The sequence below is a fragment of the Centroberyx affinis genome, unplaced genomic scaffold (genome assembly GCF_046629955.1).
Source record: "Centroberyx affinis isolate AG114_WGS23_722 - 3 ecotype Tasmania unplaced genomic scaffold, CSIRO-AGI_Caff_v1 ptg000283l_1, whole genome shotgun sequence".
NCBI lineage: Eukaryota > Metazoa > Chordata > Actinopteri > Beryciformes > Berycidae > Centroberyx > Centroberyx affinis.
The window spans coordinates 96,320-112,801 of record NW_027278962.1 but is presented as its reverse complement, the minus strand read 5'-3'; the positions used below and the strand labels follow the sequence as shown (position 1 = coordinate 112,801).

Here is a 16,482-nt window from a genome sequence, read left to right as displayed (position 1 = left end):
CAAATATCTAAAAAGCTACAAAGCTACAAAGTTCTTGTCAAAGCCATTCCCCCAATGATCAAACGGAGAACATCAAAGCAGCCATTTACCTTCCAGAGAGAAATCCACCAGCACTTCTGTTAAAATAGATTATAAACCAGCTATACTTTTACCACTGCACAGCCTCTCTGCACACGCTGAGTCAAACAGGAGCGAGAGCAGCCAGTGTGCCGCAGCCTGCCGTCTGACACACCCCTCTTTCTTTTTGACCGGGAAAACGTTCCAGTGACTGAAGCAGAATGTGAGGGGCCATGTTGTAGGATGAGGCGATTCCCAGCGACCAATGGGGAAGCCCCTGGTGTGGGGCCCACCGGCCTCCAGAGAGAGAGAGGGAGAGGGAGAGAGAGAGAGAAGGCCAAGGTAAATGGCAAGGGTTTACTACAGGTCAACTTCAGCTGCTATTACCATCTGAAGAGGAATCCAGTGGAGGGACAGTATGCCAAGTAGTGGACTGGAGCGGTGGCAGTGCAACAAATGAACCCGTGAATCAGCTTTGGATGCATTACAACATACTGCAGGAATTATTCCCCATTCCCATTTCATCCATACATTTGACTGGTATAAAATCACTACCAGTCAAAAGTTTGGACACACATTTTTCTTTGTTTTTTGCTATTTTTCACATTTTAGAATAATAGTAAAGACATCAAAACTGTGAAATAACACAAATGGAATTATGCAGTGACCCAAAAAAGTGTTAAACAAATCAAAACTATCTTATATTTTAGATTATTTAAAGTAGCCGCCCTTTGCCTTGATGGAAAGGCAAAGGCTTTGGAAAGAAATTCATACATAGGCATCAACTTCACTATTTATATTTGACTAAAAAAGAAGATTTCAAGCATTTAAGCATAAGCCTTTAGATCGAAATGGATTTAAGAGAATGAAAAACATAGTACATTCAATCAGGTGTGTCCAGACTTTTGACTGGTAGTGTAGATAAGCTATGAGAGTATTTCGCCAACAAGTCTGCCTGAAAAGAACATAAAAAAAAGAAGACAAAAGCCCAGGAGGCGGATCACACTCTGCTAATGTTTTATTAGAGTTCATGCATAAGTCAAACAACACAAAGAGAAAAAAGAGAGATGGGGCAACTTAGGAAAGTAGCAGTCACACAGCACAGCCTCCCTTATCAGCATCCCTTTATATATTATCCAATCACATACAAAGAAAGCTTTTGTTCCTTTGTGAGAACAGGTTTGGGATGACTTTCTGGCAAAGCATTCAGTACGCTGAGGTTTAGTTTCAAATCATGATCGGAGCTCACATTGAAATAAGCTAGGTCAACTCTGGGTTTAGAGTATCACACCGGTATGGATGGTAATACATTTTATTCTTTCAAACATTTGGAGGCTTCTTTTTCATTCAACTTTTGAGATTCATAACACGTCTTTGCCTTGCAGTATGGCTGACACACACACACACACACACATTTAACACAAAAACAAGGAAACGGTAAGAGAAAGGAAACTCCCCTTTTAAAATGTGCAATGCTGATGCGTTGTAGAAAGTGTCTCTCAGAAGTTAAGTTCATTTGTTATGTTACTTAGTCATGTGCTAGTCTGTCGATTAGTGTTTAACTTATAGTATGAATAACGGATTCTTAGTTAAAAATACATCCTTCATTAAATAAATGGTGAGATTCTCTGTTACAGCTACAAATCATCTGTTGAGTGAGCAGCCAGTTGACACCAAGCCGCCCGGTGATTCGTTATACATCACAGTATAAACTATGACCATGTATTTACTGTTGTGACACACTCAACCAACAAGAATATCCACATAACCATTACAAACAATAAGATACATTAGCCAGCAGCAATGTGTAAAAAGGATAATCTGAACTCCATAAACAAAAAGCCAACAAAATAAAACCAGAACCCACACCAACGTTAAAATTTCTCATCCTGTCCCACAAAGTAGTTCATTTCTCATTTTCCTTTTGTACAATAACATGACTCTAAAATACTGAGATCTGAAGAAAAAAAATAACGCTGAATAAATTATTTCTACACTTTACTCAAATATTTCCCAGCATTTCTCATTAATTACAGTTTACAGCGGGTTAAACCTTCCTCTTCTTGCTAATTTACAGTACAAGGTGAAAGGTGGTGCGGCCGTCAAAGTGAGCGGCCGTTTTAAGCTTGTTGTGATTGTGTAACATGTTGCATTTTATTATTGTCGAGTGGGAAATGTCTCATTTGTAGCGCTGTGTGTGCAGCTCGCTCATTTCTGAAAAACAAATGTCATGTTGAAAGGTCAGGCCTTTTAAGATGTCAGCGTAAGGAAATAAAGGAGAACCGCTAACAAATAACGTGTGAGCAGCTTTCATCGTGTGATTATTGAATTCGTGTTACGTCTCTGGATATAACGTCGTGAATTTGAACAATCCAGAATACCTTCCGTTCATTCTGTGACCTTTCATCACATCCGGAAGAAAGCACAAATTTGGTCCTGTAAATTGAATTTCAGTGCAACAGAAAACATACAGCACAATCCACTCAGAAAGGAGTTAAACCTTAACCAGTGACATCATGAGTCACTTCAGTTTCCCCTCTTATAAGACTGATACCAACTCTGACTGGGCTTCAGTTCATAATGACACAACCTCCCCCTGTGAATTTCATCATAGTCAATCCATGACATGAAAGCATCTTCAGCATACGGACGATTACATAAAATTAGATAGTATTCTTCAGCAGATGGATAATTAGATAGTTTATAATAGTACTACTAGTACTATTGCTACAAAAAAAAATCAAACAGCAACTGTAGGCTAATAAAATCTGCGCAAAATAATCTCAAAATGTGATATTTTGGTGGGACCAACTAATCATCATCAAACAGCTTGAGTTCAGATTGCCAAAGAGAAAACTACAACATAAAAACAGCAGATTTTATGGAGGGCAAAAGAACACATTTGCTTGTACTGTCTGCAATTTTGCCAATGGCAAAACGCCCATGGCAATGCATTAGCTGTGGTAAATTTCCTTGTAAATTAGCTATTGTAAATTTTCAAATGTTTCCCCATTCCCTTTTGAAAAAGCCTAACCCTGTGAGGTAAATACCTTGAGTGAGCAGCAGGAAAGATAAGCGGGCTCCGATGCCCTTTTCACAATCTACTTTAAATCAACATCTCTCCCATACACAGATTGCTTAAATATACACACAACTAATAAACTTGACATTTGTCATTTACAATTATACAACAAAACCAAGACTCAACCAAGAACTGACTTTGTTAACCACATGGAGCAAATGTAATGGGGTTGATACTAACACTGGACTTCTCCTTCAGGGCATTTCCCTGTCATTAGCGTACTATTCGTGTTCGGTCCGTTTGGTGGTAGAAACTCTGAAACGGTCAAGGTTGACGGTGTTAATACATGCAGTGTGGGCCGGGATAGGAAACGGATATCCTACGTCTAAGAAGGACAGAGGTGCAGAGCTTTTTATCAAACTCTATTTCATATAATCAGGATTAACTGGGACACGAGGCTTTGCTGTCGTTTCTCTCCAGTCCACAAGAGGCTGAGGAAATCCACAGAGACGGATCCTTCACACGTAAAAGGAGAAGAAACGAGCAGGTTGCCTCGTTGTCTCCCGACGCCGCTCATCGTACGGGTGAGATCCGCTGTCCGGTAGTGTATCAAAATAGGCCATTAGTTGGGTTTTCCCTTTGTCTAGTGAGAAATTAACTGACAACATGAAAGATTCCCTTTTTTATGAAGACAAAACCACAACATGGAAAAGAATCTCTGTAGTGTAGCCGAGTAGTGTGAAGCTGATGGTGAGATCCAAAATGAGGGTGGATGTATGTGCGTGTCACGTCAGTCTGTTCTAGGATGTCGCTGCTCGGCTGGTCGGGTCTTAGGCCGGGGCTTGGGGGAGGAGGGTCAAAGGTGGAAGGTCTACATGGCGAAGAGAGTGTCCTCTGCTCTGTCGGCCTTCTTGCGGCTCGGGGTTTCCTGCGCCGCGCCCGGGTCGCCGTTGGGGGGCGAGGGTAGGCTGGGAGCCATCTCTGCTGCTTTGGCTCTCTCCTCTAGAAACTTGTCGAACTCTGGAAGAGAATAAGAAAACAAAAAGGAAAGGGGAAGACAGAAAGAAGAAAACAAAGAGGAAAGGGAAAGACAGAATTTGACATTGGTTAAAATATAGCTGACAACACAGTGGAAAATCTTCTGAAGGGAATAATGGAGGAATAAAGGAGATTCCAGTCGTCTTACCTTCACTTGTCACTCCTTCCTCACCCTCATCTCCTTTCTGTCAGAAAGGAAAGAAAACAAAGTCACATTCGAGAGCAAAGTCGGCTTCGCAAAACTTGAAACACTGCAAACCACCAGAAGCTGACTGAGTTGTATTTTGCTTACTGTGCACACACCCAAAACTACTAATTAAAACAAAACCACACACAACAGCACCCACCCTCTACATTCTTTATACATGAAACTTACCACTGATGTTACACAGATTCTCACTCAACAGTGGTTGGTATTTTCCACTCAGGTATATCACATGACAAAGAGCCAGTTGTCATCATCGCTCACCCAAACGTGTGCAGTCACATTTTAGAAAGCACTTTACATATGTCTGCCCATTTCTATTTGTATAAAAATTGAACACCAAAACAAATAAACTAGGTGTTTTACCCACCAAGAGAGATAATTATTCCAACTCCATTAAGCAACACAGTCTCATAAAATTTCGTGAAATGAGCACAAACTCTTGAAAACACTTTATTACGTGTTTACAAATTATGTGAAGATTACATTCCTCCATCACACATTAGATTATGTGACAACACCATGAATTGGACATGACATTTTCTTCTTTTCATCATGTTAAAAGGTTAGCTAAGTTCAGGCAAGTGAAACAACTTTGGTTAACGTTAGGGTTATGTTCAGGCCACTAAAACAATTTGGTAAAGGTTAGGATAAGGTTTTTGTCATGGTTAAATAAAAAATAAACTAAAAATAAAAACTTCACAAAGTAGAAAAAAACTTCTTGTCATGAGGTGGGAATTGAACTCGTCATCAGAGTTGAAGGCAGATTTATACATCCATCCACCATCCTGACCACAACACCTGTACTTTCCACCACGCCAGTTGAAAGTCAGACTTCTACCTGTTTCTAGTCGTGTCTCCTTCAAGTAACTCTTCGCTGTGGGAAAACGCATTTCTCTCCCTTTTTGTGCACGGACCACGTATTTGCATTTTAAGACATCATGCTCATTTCACAACATTTCAGGAGTCCAGGCTCCCATAATGTCAGTTTGTCCCCACAGCACACTGTTAGTAACTAAAGAGGAAGCTGAGGTGTCCAGACACGTGATTGGTCAAAGAGTGAGGAAATGTAATGAAAAAAAAGGAAAGGAAGAGAAATATGTTACTTTCTGGCTTCAAAAACCAGTCCAAAAGAGAAGAGGGAATACCACAGAATAAAAACAGGAGAAAGAAGGGGAGAACAGCAGGCAGAAATAAAATCATGATGGTCTCACCACATCAGTACACAGCCACTCCTCTATGTCATCCATGACAGAGGACTGGCCTCCGACACCCTAGGGGGCAACAGCGAGACCCACAGGTGGCCAGGGGACAGCAAAGCCACAACAGAAAATATCCCGCCCCAAACAGAACAGAAAATACGACTTCAATGAACTTCAGTATCAACTTAAATGTAACTTAAGAATGCATTTATGAGGAAAGAAAAAGAAACAACCAAAATGAGATGGAGTGGAAACCGATGTCTCTGGTTAGTGTGGCACAACACACCCAGTGAAAGCTATGAGCAACAACCACACTCACACAAACACAGCCGTAACACCACACCATGTGGATTAAGCTGGGCATGCCATTAGTGCTGAAACAATAAGTTGCTTAACCGATTAGTCGATCAACAAAAATTAATTGATTATATATTTTTTATGGGTTTAATAGACTAAAGGATTAATCTAAAAAATAATCGATAGTCGCAGCCGTACATAACATATAATGCCGTTGAATATATAGCAAACATCATCATGTTTGACAGCAGAGCAGGAAATCAACTTTCTGGTCCAGTGACCAGAGGCTGGTGGAATCCAGGAAGTTTACCAACTGATTTCATCTTTTTTCCCAGACAGTGAGATTTTTAGAGTAGGAAACAAGCTCCAAACAATGGGTGGTTTGGAGAACACGACAAAGTGGCTGGTTGAGTAGACAGGGCACGTTCACACCAAGCAAGTTTGGTGTGAACTCCAAATGGCGCGATTCAAACTTGGCACCACATAACCGCACCGAGACGTCTGAAAATGCAGGTCTTGGTTAATTCCAAGTGAACTGTGGTGGGTTTGTTAGGAGTGAGAACGTAACCTGAACCAACTACAGGAAAAAAAAAACGAATGTACAGGTTTTATGGGTAAAAGGAGACGGATGTTGACATCTGATAGCCAACAGTTCCTCATGCTTAGTGTAACAAAATGAACCGAGGGAAAATCACCGTCTGGACTGATGCTCATACTCAGCTATTTCTTCATGTGTTCTTAACTGGTGAGAAGGTAAAGGACGGTAAAGAGCACAGACAAGTCCTTCATGCCTAGCTAAATTTACAGCGACTGGAATTGGACTTCTTTTGACCCCCTGACGCCCTGAAATCTGTAAACTCGTGGGAAAACAGGTTACCAAATCTCTGTCCAATAAACAAGCTACTTGTGAGTCATGTGACTTTTGTTTACAAGCCCTGGTTCATTTCTGATTGGGCTGCGTCAAAAAATGCAACAAAGTAAACTTTTCCACGATGGTTCGGACCAAAGAAAACAAACTGTTGGTGTGATCGCACCCTAACTCATCAGACGCAGCCAAAGATTAGCAACATTTGACCGGTGGCAGTGGTGTTAATCTCCCAACCTGCTCGACAGTTCAGTGGAGTGAAGTGTGAAAACAGGGTTATGCCAAGGCCATGCATTGCTACTGAAGAGCCACATAATCTTTAGTCAGTCTGGTTAGGAATTCATGAGGAACATCACTCAAATGCAGGGAAAGAGAGGGTATTACTGAATAAGTAGAAGCTGTTAAGGTGCTTTAGCAACTCAACTCCAACTAGTGAAAAACCACTGAAACTTATCTGAAGGCCTAATTGAGAAAAAAAAGCTAGATTGAATACATAGCCTGCATATTCTAGAAATTCCTCTGTTAAACTGAGAGCTCAGTCAGAAGCTCAAAAGGCAAAAAATACATTTTAAAGACAAGTCTAAACTAATTTTCCCAATTGCTTAACTAGTTTAGTAGCAAGAAAGCATTTTAAGCATTTTATCCAGCAGCACAAGTCAACAGCAGACAAAAGCATGAGAGAAAGTGTCTGCTTCATGACGGTTCAGCCCACCACACACACACACACACACACACACACACACACACACACACACACACACACACACACTCCAAATGTAAACGGGTATGAAAACGCTGCCTGAAAATGAAAGCCTGTGTCGAGTATAAAAGCCTGTGTCATGCAGACTCACCCCTCCTATAGTTGGCTGTCGTACATCCAGAGTGGGAGGAAGGCCACCGGCGGCGTTGCTGTCTTCTGCTGCAGCACTGAGACAGGAAGTGGACACGGACTGTTAGAACCCCGTTAGAAACAAAGATCGTTTTCTTCACTGAAAGCTGAAAGCAAAGAGCTGGGCAGCCAAGATTAATTCATTCTCTTCTTCCCTCTAATTCACAGGACAAAGAGTATCTCTGATGTAGCAGATGTGTGATGTGTCCTTACGTCTTGCGTGGTTCGGACAGAGCTCCGGTCCTGGTCTGGGCGAACATGTCGAAGTCGTCCTGGGCAGACGGAGGCTTACAGCTGGGCAGAGAGCTCAAGGTGCCGCTCACGCTGTCTGCACCCACGTCTGCAGGGACAAAAACAAGCTGACATGTTAAAATTGTCATACAGCTTTAAAAAAAGAAGAGAAGACAAAGCAAAAATGTATTTTTCACACATTTCCTATAGAGGCTTTGCCGTTCTGTCAGAAATGTCTTTGCAACCACGGCTGGAGCCATCACAGAGATCCATTTGAGAACTGGCTGTGCACAAATAATGTCTAAATATACAACACTCAGGCTAGGAAAAGAGATATCTGAAAAAGACTGTTGTGGTGTGGGAGTCAATTCACTAATGTTCTCAGTAAAAATGAATAGTCAAATGAGGTACATTTGTTGCCAAATTTAGGATCATGAGTAAACTGTCTTGCATTTAGCTCTAGTTTCTATGCAAAAACACTGAGTTATAGCTTGAGAAGGGTCAACTCATTTAGCCTGAACAAACTGTTGACTTTTGCCTTTGTTTGCTCAGCAGGGTAATTTAGCAAAGCAGCCACAACTAGATACATCAGCTAGTGTGCAAATGAGATGCGTTTAAAACCAGACAGTGATGTTTGCTGACAAGATACTATGGTTACCTAGCTAACAAGCTGACATTAAATCAATGGTGAAATGATCAGTTCCCAGTCAAAAACAGCACAGAAATTAACCAGACGACCAAGTCGCACGTTTAGAAACACAATCAGCTCTTTGCCGCTATTGTTGCTAAGAGCTAAAGACTTCCAATATGGTGTTATGTCACCTCAAGCCCTCTATAGATATTTATGATATGCTATATCACAAGGAGAATGTTATTCTTGCTCTGAATAACAATCCCCAAACTGTCTCGGAGGGGAAAGCTCAGGCACTAGGGGTTTACATACCAAGGCCAGCCAGGCGTGAGGCCAGCGAGGCTGGGGAGGAGGGCCTGCCTGCCGGGGCAGTGAGGGTGGGGGGCAAGCTGGTCGGAGCGGCGTTCGTCATATTGCTGACCACCGCCGGGGAGCCGGGGCCGAGGTCTATGAGGTTGTCCTCTGTGGCCTCACTCAGGACCTGGCGGAGAGGGAGGTGGGAACGGCTGTCACTTCAATCATGAGACACAACATGGTTCCCCTTTCACAGAGGAGCAGAGAAAAGGATTTAGGGACACTGGCTCAAGTGCAGCAAAACAAATCCCTTTATGGAAGGCTAAGAAAAGGCAGGGTTATTATACAGTATTGTGATTGTGTTTAAAAAAAAAAAGAAAAAAAACTAAATGCGTGGTCGAAATAAAAAATAAAAGACATGGTGAATAATAGGTGTAAGCGCAGACTCTTGGGGGAAAGTTATTGGTTAGCTTCAGGAGAGCATGAAAACATCCATGACTCAGGAAAGCAGCACATTACGCAGCACTTTTTCTTAAGGGGGTCCAAAGCAGCAAAAATAAACTGTTCTGCATTACAGACACATTTACGATTCAAAGGTATTTGCTTTGAGAAAATGGGTGTGACAACAGAAAAAGAGTGATGCAAGACCATGAAACTCACAAACTCGCCATTTAATCCTGGATAGTATTTTTAGTCACCATAGCGATGACCAATGCCTAGGGTGTTGGCTGTTTAGCAAAGATAAAACAATCCCCTTAAGAAGGTAGAAATACAGCAGGGAGGGAGGAGGGGAGATTGAATCTTTGGGCTCTGGAGGAGTTGCTTTTGTCGGCTCACAAGCCAAACCGCTGATCTTAAAATCTAAGATCACTTTGCATATCTCAACTCCTCTATATTTGAGATAATGCAAATCTAATCTGGGAGTAGATAAGTGATTCTAGGGACATATTCACTAAATTACAATAATACGGTTGTACTCCATTATCATACGTCAATCAATATCAATCTGCCTCTGGGTTTGGGTCATTTGCTGTTGGGGGCTGCATGGTCAAAACATGCCATATGGGGCAAAACATATGGGTGGAGGTGGGGCCCATATTGTTTAGCCATGTTTCAACAGCTCCTCTGGGGTCAAAATAGAGAAACACATGGTACTACTCATTTAGGGAGGGTGACAATATTTTCATACTTGCCTGCCTCAGCTAGCCATAAAAAGACACAAAACAGAAAGGAAGAAACACAATGAATACCGTTAGCATGCCTGTGCAGGAACACACTGTATTGGCATGATAACAGCACTTGAAAGACATTAAAAAAGGCTGACTGGCAATGTAACATGCAACCCTAGAGAGTTGACACTGAAAGGGCGGACATCGAAGAATGAGAAAACATCTGCAGAAAAACGCCATGCCATGGATGATGTAACAGTAGCACAGAAGAAGAAGTAGGAGGATTCAGACAGGTGTCAACCAGGAAAAGTAATGGAGTGATGCAAATGTTGGATGTTTTAGCACCCGAGGTCCTAACTGCCGACTCACCCCATTGTTGACACTCTGAGCCGAAGACCTCCCAGACCTAAACCTCTCATACCTGAGGCAAAGACAGGACCAGATGAAGAAAAGAAGGAACAGAAAGAGAGACTGTTTAGCTTGGTGTCAGGGTTTGTTAGTGTACATGTGTTTACCTGTGTTCATGTGTCTGTCGGTGTGTTCTGACCTTTCGTAGCGTAGGAAAATGTTGTTGAGGTCGTCGTTAACGTGCAGCAGCTCCTCAGTCACCTCCTCATTGGAGACACAGGAGATGAGCTCCATTATCCTCTGCTGCATGGCTCTGCAAGTCCTGTTCAGCTCCTAAATACACACACACACACACACACACACTCAGACACATAGTATATTTTTTTGAGTGTGTAGCCCCCTCTAGTGGGCTCAGGTTCTTTTTGTGTTTGTCCATTCCTGAAAAAGCCCTTCACTTATGAGGAAATCAGGATGGAGAATGGTGGAATACACATACTTGCAAATACTTGCACACACATACACACACCAATGTGTGGTTCCTAACCTGCAGTAGCTCATGGTCTGAAGGGTCCTCCTGTCCCGGTACCATCTCAGTCAACATCTCTGACATCACCTTGGTGTTCCCACGCACAATGTCTAACTCGCTGCGCAGCCGGCAAATCTGGAGGACACAGAAATAAATCTACACTAAGTCTACCATATAATAAGTCTAATAATCTCACTTGCAGCCAACAATATTACTTGTGGTGTGTTCATACAAAGCTTTTTGTTTGGAGCGGTTTATTTGAACTCTGGAGCATTCACTCCTTGAGAACAATGCCATTCAAACTCTGGTGGCACAGAGACGGCTGGAAATGTGAGTCTCAGGCCTCCTCATAGAGAAATGCAGTGTGGTTTGTTAGGAGTGAGAACGTAATCCAACTACAGGAAACAACCCCAATACACAAGGTTTTATGGGTATAAAGAGATGGACATTGACATTTGACAGCCAGCAGTTACTCGTGCTTACAAAGCCGAGCATAACAAAATGAACCGAGGGCAAACCACAGCCTGGACTGATACTCATATTCAGAAACTGATTTGTTTTTTCTCCTCCTGCCACCAAAATCTCTAACCTGAGAGGATGACAGTTTCCAAAACTTTGCCCAATAAACGAGCTACTTGTTTTTTGTTCCCAGACATCACCTGTCAATCAAACAGTGTGGGCGGGGACTGTGACGTCTTTCTCCTTGGATTTTCTGTTGCTGCAGTTTGAGTTTCTGTAGGTGGCGCTCTTTTCTTTGTCTATTCAGCCATGGTGGCTATCACTGCTCATGCTAACTACCCAGTTCTTCTTCTGTTTATTCCAAACGAGCTGCTGTTGTTGTTGCCAGAAACATGAAACGCATCACTTCCTGTGCGCAAGAGGATTTTACCCAAATACCTACCAGACACCGGGTGTTTAGAACAGCAAATCCAAAAGCTTTCATGAACTGGATATTATAAAAAAAATCTGCAATAAAGTAGCAAAATGGATATTTAATTGTATGAAAATGTTGCAGATGTTACTTATTATAACAACGTTCTGTTTGCACAGTTGAGTCCAGTTTCAGTGTGTTTACAGGAGTAACACCGTACCTGTTCGGATGTGGGGTTGATGGATCCAGAGGCATGGATGTTGGGGACCTGGGGGGTGGTGTAGGCCGGGGGGACGGCATGTGGGGCGGGCTGCGGCTGGGGAGGGGCGGTGTACTTGTGTAGGGCGCTGTCCCCTTCTGGGGCAGACGCCAACTGGCAATGAGATAAAACAAAGAGATCACAGTGGATTTAGTGAAAAAAAACAGTCATTATGCTTTCACTGAATGTGACAAATTAGCTGGAAAGATAATCACACTAAGAGCTTATGCTGAGTCTTTGCGCACAGCTTTTATAAGTCATCATGAGTGTGTGATGCTCCCCTACCCGCTGAGGTGTGTGTATGGGTGACAGCGTCTCCAGGTCGGACATGGGGAACTCGATGCCTTTCCTCTTCAGCTCCTCATAGATGTGGACCACGCCTGTCAGGTCCGGACTACTCCTGAACGCATCGGCCCATGCCTGGGGGATAGGAACGCACGAAACGGGTTAAGAGAGAAGAGAGTGAAAGACTGAGACAGAAAAGAAAGGATCAATAAAGGGCTGACAGTAAACAAAGTGAGGGATGACAGAGAATAGCAAAGAGGCCTGTTCTCTGATCATTTGTGTTTGTCTGCCTTGAACACATTCTCTCAGCAAACCACAAAGCTGTTGGCTTCTCTCTCTCAGCAGTGGGCAGGATAAAGCCAGACTGAGCCAAAACAACAGATCAAAGACGTGAAGCACTTTTAAAAAACAAGATAACTTTACAAGGACTTTGAAGGCAATATGGGTTCTTGGACCAAGAGAGTGCTGCTCAGTCACTTTAAAACTCAAGCCAATTTGATCCACATTCAAATTTCCACAACTGATGAATACTTTGGCTGAAGTGTGTCTGCATCCAATTTAAGCCCTATGCAAAACAAGTGCTACAACCAAGGTTGGGACGAGTGTGGCTGTGATCAATCAATAACTAAAAATAAATGATCTATGGAAGACTAACTGAGCTTGTTTTTAGCCACTCCACACTTCAAACTCACAAACACACATTCACACCTGGGAGCTGCACAACACAACCACAGTCCACAACCACAGTCTTCTACTGCTGGCCAATAGGGGATTAAGCGTCATGCTCACAGTCATGTCGATAATAGTTGCTATGGGAGGGGAGATGCGTTACTCACTAAATTCTCCCACACAGATTTTCCCAGCCTGTCACAAGCTCGCTTCTCTAACCTCTAGACTACCAAGGAACAATTAGATTCTCCCTCAGAGCCGCGATGCCCTCCTGGATCCGCGCTCTAGCTGCAGTCACATGGCCTCCCTGGAGGAAACAGGAGCGGCCCACTTGAGCCTGCCAGGGTCACCTGAGCTGTAACAGGTAACTGGAGATGCTCCTGGCTGAAGCCCTGGAGTCGCTGTGCATTACCTGAGGCTCTGCCTGGGGAAGGCAGCACACCTCCTGGACCGCTGCACTGCCACACACACTGTAACAAACACCTAGGCTTGGTACCGCACACCTGACTGTCTCAGCTGTAGGTCCTTTTCTCTCACAGGGGCAACAGCCATCTCTACGGCATTATAGAATAAGATTCATAGGCTTCTTAATAGCTGTCAGCCAATCTTAACCAATTTTATATCACTCCCATACCTGAATCAAGGCGAGCACTTTGTCTTGAACGATGGTCGGAGGGTTGTTTTTGGGGGAGATGATTTTCACCAGCACGCCATCAATAAAGTCCCTGCTGGTGACGAGGGCGTGGAAACGATGGCCACAGTTCTTCACACACGTCTCCAGGACCTGAGGGAGTGAGGGGAGAAACCGGTTTCCAAACATGCTGATGCCTGGCAAAACGGCAAATTCAAATATCCTTACAGGCGAGAAAGTATTCGCTCCGGTGTTTGGATTGCAAATTCTCCATGAATATGCCCCAACAAACTTTCACTATTTTTTAGAATCCAGTGGCGCAAGATTATTCTCTCTACAGCATATTGTTCACCAAAAACTTTTTTTGTTACAATACAGTAATAAGCCTGACTGCACTTTATTAAACCTATTATAAATTCTTCCAATTCTGACATCAGAAGAAGTAGCCTAATGCTAAACCTTTGTCTGGTAATCTCAATCATATTTTTATGATGACAACTCCCCACTTCCCCACCTCTGCCCACTCACCGTCAGAGCCAGCATCACTTCCCTATAGTTCCTGTTGCCATTCAGCCTCTTCTTCACTGCTCTAATGGCATCCTTTGGACTGAACACACACACACACACACACACACACACACACACACACACACACACACACACAAAACACACACATTAACACACACACAAACACACAAGGATATAGCACATGCCTCAAATGGATTGATAAGACAACAAACACAAGAATTTATAATAGCTGAAGGATATAAGGAGTGTTTTGCAAATAATGTATTACAGTTAAAAGAATGGAAAGTGGAATACTAGCTGTAGATATCTGTAAATGATTCCCTGACCTGAGTCTCAGTGCTTATACTTCCTTCTACTAATAATTTACTTTAGAATTTACTTTTGCTATCAGATCATACAAGCCTCATAGCAGTGGGTGTGTGACACCCCTTGAATCCCCCAGCCATAAAAGAAAAAACAGTCAAAGCTCTCATTAGAGATTCCAGACATACAGTGCGGTAGGCTAAAGTCACCTAACCCACTTTACAACCCACTAATCAAACAAGACTTTGACTTCACACACTGACGTTGTCCTACAAGGTTAATGGAGCAGTGAGATAAGGAACGAGGCCTTGGATAAATCCACCCATAAATCCAGAGCTAGGCTTCTTCCCTTCCTCTGCCACAGATTAGAGCAGGTAAAGAAAGAAATGACTCTCTTAGTTTCTGTTGCAGGAGTAATGCACTATGTAAATAACTATCAAACTAGGGAGACAGTATGAAAGCCGAGTGTATGGGACAGTTAATCAATAACAGATATGGGTATTGACTGATCTCCTCTGGCTACTAACCCATCCTCTGTTTCATTGATGATGTCACATATTTCCATGTTGAGGGTCCAGTCTTCACTTTGGAGGGAGCCATCTGTGGCTCTCTCTGAAATACACACACACATAACTTACAGCTAGAAAATCAGCTAAGGTGGTGAATCCATTTCATTATAATACATGTCTAACCTTTGAAGCTAATGGAACGATGACTGGTGGCTAGCTAGCTTAGCTAACGTTAGCCGCCATTCAAGACAAGACTGTTTGTATTCATGGGTGTTTCTGCGTTGATCGTAGCATTGAATTACACAACACAATCAGAAAATAGTCCGCTCGCTTGTCATGAACTGTAATGTTGGCACAATCACAGCAGATGTAACCTTAACCAGTAGCTAGGCGGCTAACAGTGGCTTACCAGCTGTAGAGAACTCATTCACGGACCTAGCTTGCTAACGGCAGCTAGCCAGTAAACGACCAAACCATGGCAACCGAGAAAAATATATTTCCAGGACACATTTATCCGCATAAAATGTCATTTCTAAACTATCTAGTTACATACCAATGCAATGCCCCACCGGGGTACTGTAAGGATTTCCCAAAAGGAACTCCATCTTGCTCGACAACAAACAAGTCAGTCCATGGGCTGATTCTTGGGAAAACGTATAGAAAGTCCCGCCCACCGAGCAATGTCATTGGCCAAGAAATCCTGACAGTTAACGTGATTGGACAGCTAGAACACACATCATAGGACTCGGGCAATTGTAAATAAAAGGCATCAAAGGTTGCATCAATAAAAGTAAAATCGATGGCTTATTAATGTATGTCACATTCTAACATCGGAACATGCAAGTCGCAGAAATACGTGAATATCGGCATATGAAAAAAATAAATACATACGCCTATTTGGAAAATGTTACTTTGCATTTTAATTCATGTTCACATAGATAAACTTAGTTTGACTGGTATTTGACACAACTCATGGAAAGGAAGCAAGGGACACACATGGGTCAGATTACGCCACTCTGTTAATCACCATGATTTATTTCTACAGCAACAACAAAACTGTCAACTTTGCACAAGAAAATGGCCACTTGGGCTGCGGCAGATATCTGAAACTCAGCTTCATCTGGAAACTGCACTATGCAGTGGAGAACATGCTGATGAGTAGGCTTTTCCTGTATACTGAGTTTAATATTCTTCCCGTCAACATCAGCACACTGAAAATGGCAGAATGTGTGCCAGGTGAATGAGGTTAAGCTTAACCAATTACAGAAAAAATGCTGGAAAACAGTAGTACGTTTTGTGGATATGTGGATAGTTTTCACATAAAACATGCCTTTACCAAACACTATCCATACAGTACAGTTAGTATGAATAGTGCTTACTGTTAGGATTGCATCTGCTTTTTACTATATTCAGATGCAGCGAGAGACTGAGCACATAGGGAATTAACATTCCACCGCCAAACAACATTAGTCACTGTTCTCATGAAACCGTGCACAGTGTCCAAAATGTCACGGATGACTGAGAACCGACTGGAAACACGGCGATGGGTGTCACACTTGGCAGCTGCTGCACATAAACACTGTAAATAAAGACAGCTAATGTGATTTTACTGGGGTGAAATGACTCTGACTCTTTAACAGATCACTGACAGAG

At 42.7% G+C, this 16,482-nt stretch overlaps 1 protein-coding gene across 2 annotated transcripts; it reads right to left on the bottom strand.

The window, feature by feature from the left end:
* Positions 1–1,068: 1,068 nt before the first annotated feature.
* LOC139639756 (TOM1-like protein 2) lies at positions 1,069–15,467 on the bottom strand. Of its 2 annotated transcripts, none has more exons than XM_071513913.1 (15): positions 15,383–15,467; positions 14,848–14,932; positions 14,018–14,096; positions 13,493–13,642; positions 12,190–12,324; positions 11,866–12,018; positions 10,793–10,909; positions 10,448–10,581; positions 10,270–10,321; positions 8,750–8,918; positions 7,789–7,915; positions 7,534–7,613; positions 5,537–5,586; positions 4,266–4,302; positions 1,069–4,099 (listed from the first exon to the last, which is right to left on the bottom strand). In XM_071513913.1, the coding sequence occupies exons 1-15, from the start codon at positions 15,432–15,434 to the stop codon at positions 3,951–3,953; spliced, it is 1,569 nt and encodes a 522-aa protein (XP_071370014.1). In that variant the 5' UTR covers positions 15,435–15,467; the 3' UTR covers positions 1,069–3,950. The 2 variants fall into 2 exon arrangements, with proteins under 2 accessions (XP_071370014.1, XP_071370008.1); XM_071513907.1 differs by having other exon boundaries at positions 5,537–5,596; positions 7,538–7,613.
* Between the last annotated feature and the right edge of the window lie 1,015 nt (positions 15,468–16,482).